This window comes from Bison bison, unplaced genomic scaffold (genome assembly GCF_000754665.1).
Source record: "Bison bison bison isolate TAMUID 2011002044 unplaced genomic scaffold, Bison_UMD1.0 scf7180017864032, whole genome shotgun sequence".
NCBI lineage: Eukaryota > Metazoa > Chordata > Mammalia > Artiodactyla > Bovidae > Bison > Bison bison.
In genome coordinates this window covers 387,642-393,227 of record NW_011494604.1, presented here as the reverse complement: position 1 = coordinate 393,227, position 5,586 = coordinate 387,642, and the positions used below count along the sequence as shown (strand labels likewise).

The window sequence follows — 5,586 nt, the reverse complement described above, 5'->3', positions numbered from 1 at the left end:
CCCTGGGAGTATATTCATAAAAGAAAATTTACTGGCACAAAAGTTAAGAGGGATCTGTTAAACCAACTGCCTGAGGATAATTGAGAAAACTTGAGCAGCCCACAGTTGGTTCAACTAAGGATAAGATCATAATAGATCACTTCAAGATCCAGGAAGACTTGTGTTTCATCAAGCTCCAAGAAGGCCTTTCTGATATGCTCCAAAGAGTTACTTTTTGAAGCTCATTGTAAAGGTCTTACATTAAATTTTTTTTGGTTTGTTTTTCAACTAAATTTTTAGTTGCTTGGTAGACTTTCAGGTTCCTTTTGTTTGTGTGTTTGATGTACTAGCTTCTCTTGTGATAAAAAACAGCCAAAGGATAAAAAAGAATCCACCAGTCAAGAAACTGTGATGAATAGGGCCACTCAAGTTATTGAAATCTTTGGTGTGATTTTTTTTTTTTGACTGGTGGATTCTTTTTTATACTTTGGCTGTTTTTTTAAATTTAATTTTTTATTATGGAAATTTAGAAACACACAAAAAAATAGGAGTAGAAAACTGAAGCTTTAACAGCCATTGACTTTCTGGTGTTCTTTCTTATCTTTCTCCCTACATACTTGTTTTCTCCCCCATTGTGGTTTTTAAAGCAAACTCCAGGCATCCTATGATCTCACCCATAAATACTTCAGAGTGCATCATGTTTTGTTAAATGACCACAGTGCTGACAACAAATGAGGTAAAATGTTAATAATAAATGAATCTAGGTAGAAGGGGTACAGATGTCTTTTGGACTGCTTATTTTTGCAAAATTTATATAAGCTTGAAATGATTTATAAATAAAAAGTAAAAAAAAGTGCAAACAAAAAATATGACTGTAATATGATCACATTTGATAATCTAAGAAGCAGATTTTTTTCCTTTACTGTAAGTCATGTTCCTAGAAAAAATCCAGAAAAATATTAAGGAAATAAGTCATTCATAATTCTAACACCCAGACATAATCACCGTTAAACAATTGTGTATTATGTATCCAGGCTATTAAACGAACCCAGACACACAAACTTTTGCATATCATTTAAAAAGTCCAACAGTGCTAATGAGTTTATAATCAAAGTCCCGCCCTCCCACCCCTCTGCAGTCCCACCCCCGAGTTCTTGCCCCTGCTTGCTCTCTCTTTTATCTGTTAGCAGCCTCTCTTTCATGGCAAAATGCCATCTGCAGTTCTGTCTTCACAGTATCTTTCTGATTTACCACAGCTGTTAAGATGAAAGGGAATCAAATTTTGCTTATTTTTTCTCAGCAGGGTGTGTTTTTCATTTTGTGTTTGATCTTAAAAAATGCTTTGTTTGTGGGCAGTGGATACTGCAGACTGGCTCATGCATCACCCACCTTCCTCTAGCACGCCATCCTGTACTCCAGAGGCTGGAGAGCAAAGGCCACTTTCCCAAACTTCCTGTGGAAGAGTTCTGCATGTGACTGATGGGAATCTTGGAAAGGTGATGTGAATGGGGCCAAGCACAGTGGCAGAGAACTTTGGTTCCTCCAGCTGCAATGAAGGTTCCAGTGTCTGGATCCCTGTGTCGTGAGTGCTGAGTGCTTGGCAGGTAGTAAGTTACTTTTTGCCAAACAACCCTGTGGAGGAATTAGGAATTTCTTTGGCAGTGGAGGGCAAGGAGAGAAGAGCCTGAGACCTGCCTGGTAATTCCCAGGCCCCAGGGCTTTCTCATGAGAGATCTGGCAGGCCTGGGAGGGGCCTCGTGGTTGGGACAAGGTGATGCAGCCATGAAAATCCCTGTGGATTCTATGCCCTGGGGACACAGAAGCCTCAGAGGATGTCAGAATGGAGGCATAACAATTACTTGAGGGCTAGGTAAGAATGTTTTCAGAGGGACTTCCCTGGTGGTCCAGTGGTTAAGACTTCACGTTCCAATGCAACGGGTACAGGCGCAATCCCTGGTCAGAGAGCTAAGATCCCACATGCCTCGAGGCCAAAAACTCAGAACATAAAACAGAAGCACTGTTGTAACAAATTCAATAAAGACTTTAAAAATGGTCCACATCTAAAAAAGATAAAAGAAAAAAATGTTCTCAGATGTCAACAGGAGCTGTGGATGTTTGGGGAACCCTACCTCCTCACACTATAGAAACCTTCCTGGAAGGGGGAAGGGAGAAACCTCTGAACAGACCCCTAAAAATCTAAATTGATTCAGAAAATTCTGAAATTCGAGAGAAAACCCCAGTTTGACTAAAATGAAGTTTCTGTTGTTAGGCTGAACGGGAATTTGAGAAGGAAACTGGGATGTGACAGAAACATAATGCAGATTCATAACTGAGACCCTGACTGTGTGAGAGCCGTGCCTGCTACGAAGGACAGAGGACAGTGACGGTCAGCCTCCCTTTCTGACAAGAGCCTGGGGGGAGGCCACTTTATTTGCAAGCACTCGGTGACGTGGAGCTCACCGTGAATGGTGTGTTTTCCCTGGGAAACCTCTTCCTCCAGCTCAGCCTTGAGGGTGAGCCACTTGTCAAAGCAAACTTGGGAAGGATGAGTGTGTGGCATTTTGCATTGCAAAGTAGCTGTTTCCACTTGGCTGCTTGGACCAGCAAAATAAAAATAAGATAAAAGCTTGTATTTAAAACAACCAAATAGAAAAATTAAAGCCAAGGCCATCAAATGTTCAGCCTTTTTTAAAAAAAAGTCCAAGTAAAATGTTAAATGTAAGTCTTCATTCTGCTCTGGGCCTTGCTCAGAGGTGTGATCAGGGTGGGAGTGGCAGGCTGGGTCTGGTTTGGGGAAGCAGATGCCGCAGGTCCTCCTGTGTGAGACCTTCTCTGTGTCTCCTACATGACACCCTCTAGTGTCTTTTCATCCAGATTGACAATTGTAATTTCCACAGGTCATTTTTTTTTTAACTTTCAACTTTAATTTTTTGAATCTTTTGGCCTCGTCGTGTGGCATGTGGGATCTTAGTACCTGACCAGGGATGGAACCTGTGTCTGCTGCATTGGCAGCATGGCCTACCAGGGAAGTCCCTTCCACAATTCATTTTCATTTTAAAAATCAAGGAAAGGTGGCCCTTTTGGAAGAAAATGGTCAGGAAGTCATCAAGAACTGTAGACTTTGTGGTGTCACACAGGTTTGACTGGCTTAAAAGCAGCATTTAGAGAGATCTGAGAGTCAGCTGCCAGACTGGGATGGTCTTCCCTTGGTGTTGGACATCTTGGTTCTGACACCACAGAGGTGGGGGAGCATGGGTCCCTTAGGGGACTGATGTTCGGCTTCACCATGAGCTATGGTGTTCAGGACCCCTTGGACTGGGCCGTAGAGTTCTTGGGCTTATTATGGAGAAAGTTAGTGTGATCAGTGGGTTTGTTGTTAAAGTGTGAATGGTTAAATAAATGTGTTGTTTTCTATTTTAAACAAGTGAAAGAAATTACAATATCAGTAATAATATTAACTAATATTTATTGCGTGCTTACTATGGGCTAGGTACCATGCTAAAATACTTTACATACATTTATCTCATTTAACCCACATAAGAGCTCTGCGGGAAAAGGATGATTATTACCTCCATTTTAGACACAAAGAAGCTGGGGCTGAGTGAGGTCAAGGTTCCCTGCCTGTGGTCACCCAACTTGTGAGTGACAAACCCAGCACTTGACCCCAGGCCTCTCTAGCTCCAGAACTGACTGTTCAGCAGTATGCCATTCAACGTTCAATCTTGTAACTACCCATGGACAGATCCCACTGCTGGAGGGAACCTAAGTATGGCATTGGGGGGTGCCAAGAGTAATATCCCATGAGAGCTCTCTTGGAACCACGTGTTCTTACCCCAGAAACTGGTAGGAGGTCAGAGACTGGGAGCTTATTCTTCACAGGGAAAGGCATGGATCTGACTTCAGGAAGCGTTTGGGGTGGAGAAAGAGGGAGCTTCTGGATCCCTGAGCCCTGAAAGGGCTCATTTAGGGCTTAGCTCATTGGGGTGTGGGTGGTGGGGTGGGCAAAGAAAATGGGACTCAATAATACTGCCTTATATCAACCAGACTGGGACATTTTTTCCAGCTTATATTTTCCACGGACTATTAAAACAAACACATTTTCTTAAGGATAAAGCTACATATGACAATATTAATTACAGATACAGCTCATTGGATTCATGCAGGCTGAGGTGATTCCTGAGATATTGGAATCTAAACGTGGCATCACCATCACACTCTGGACAAGATCAGACATACTGCTGGAGGATGGATGCTAACTTTCTCCATGTCACGTGACAGCAGCAGCAAGTAGGAAACCACATATTTAACAGTTTTCATAAATAGGAGGGGACACATTCATCTTACAGCTCTGGACATTTCAAGTTCTTCCCACTGTCAAGGTGTTGGGCAGCGCTGGCGACATTCTGTCTTTCGCACTCAACTCTAGTGGTGCCCATAGGAGGTCCTGTCACTCTGCACAGGTTTGTTTTTGGACCAGGCTGTCTGCAAAGTTCAGGGCAGACGTTTCAACATTAAAAACAAAAATCAAACCAAAACAACAGCAACAAAAACAACAAATAAGACCCTAGGGGGAATAGGTGGGTATCTTAAAGCCATGGTTTTATCTCCGGACTGTTGGATGGGATAGAACAGAAGAGGAGAATGGAAGCAGGGATAGGAAAGGCGAACCTGACTATAGGGATCTCAGCACTCTGATAAACCTAACCACAGAAGCACACCGCTCCCCTCTTTTTAATTTTAAGGGGGACATTATTTCATTCACTGTCGTTTATAGCAGTGCAACTAAGTTCCAAGCATTTGGTGGGTCTTATCCCTCCTTCCTGGAGGAAGGGGGGGTGGGGCAGTTCCTCATCCCTGTGGAGAAGGTCATCCCGGGGAAACTGCCTGGATTCCCCCTGAACTGGCTTTCTCCTTCCCTTTTAAGAACGCAGCATGTTTTCCGTAACAGTGCTGCCTCCGCCACTGATGACAAAGCTCCGGGAATTAGACACTACAAGTGCCGGGGACATCTCTTCGGGGTCCTCCATCTCTAGCTGGTGGTCCTCACCCACAGGGCCCTGCAGGCCTGTCTCCTGGGAGGTCAATTCTGAGTCCGTCTCTCCGCACTGCAGCGGGAGCAACGCCTGGTGTTTGGTCAGGGCGTCATTGTTTTTCTGGGCCTCCAGGGAGGTCTGGTGCGTGGAATTCCTGTGAGCCACGGCGCTCTTCTGAGGCTCGTCAAAGCTCAGCGAGAAGGTGACGGTTCCGCTGCCGAAGATGACCTTCTGCTTGCATCGGGGCGGCTGCTGCGACTGTGGCTGCGGGTGGGGGGGGGGGGTGGCCGCGGCTGTGGCTGCTGCGCGTTGTGCGGGCTCAGGGCCAGCGGCTGCGGCTGCTTCTGCCTCTTCGGCTGCTGCTGCGGGAACGGGTCCTCGCTGTTGCTCTTGCTGCTGATGGAGGAGGAGGGGGTGGATCCCGTGGAGCCCCCTAGGCTGCTGGACCGCTGGCGGGAGACGTTGCTGCGGCGCAGCGTGGCTCGGGCGGCCACCTTGAAGGCGTGTGCCGCGGTGCTGCAGCGCACCTCCTCGATGGTGTTCCGGGAAGGCTTGAAGAGGATGGTGTAGACCT

General features: G+C 45.5%; 1 protein-coding gene across 1 annotated transcript in view; it reads right to left on the bottom strand.

The window, feature by feature from the left end:
- Positions 1–3,454: 3,454 nt before the first annotated feature.
- The window catches only part of CASR (calcium-sensing receptor), an 89,560-nt gene continuing 87,428 nt past the window's right edge, over positions 3,455–5,586 (bottom strand). Inside the window, 2 exon segments of the mRNA XM_010834252.1 lie at positions 3,455–5,293; positions 5,296–5,586. The exon segment at positions 5,296–5,586 is cut by the window's right edge and continues 31 nt beyond it. Of these exon segments, the coding sequence (XP_010832554.1) occupies positions 4,899–5,293; positions 5,296–5,586 (686 nt within the window). The 3' untranslated portion in view covers positions 3,455–4,898.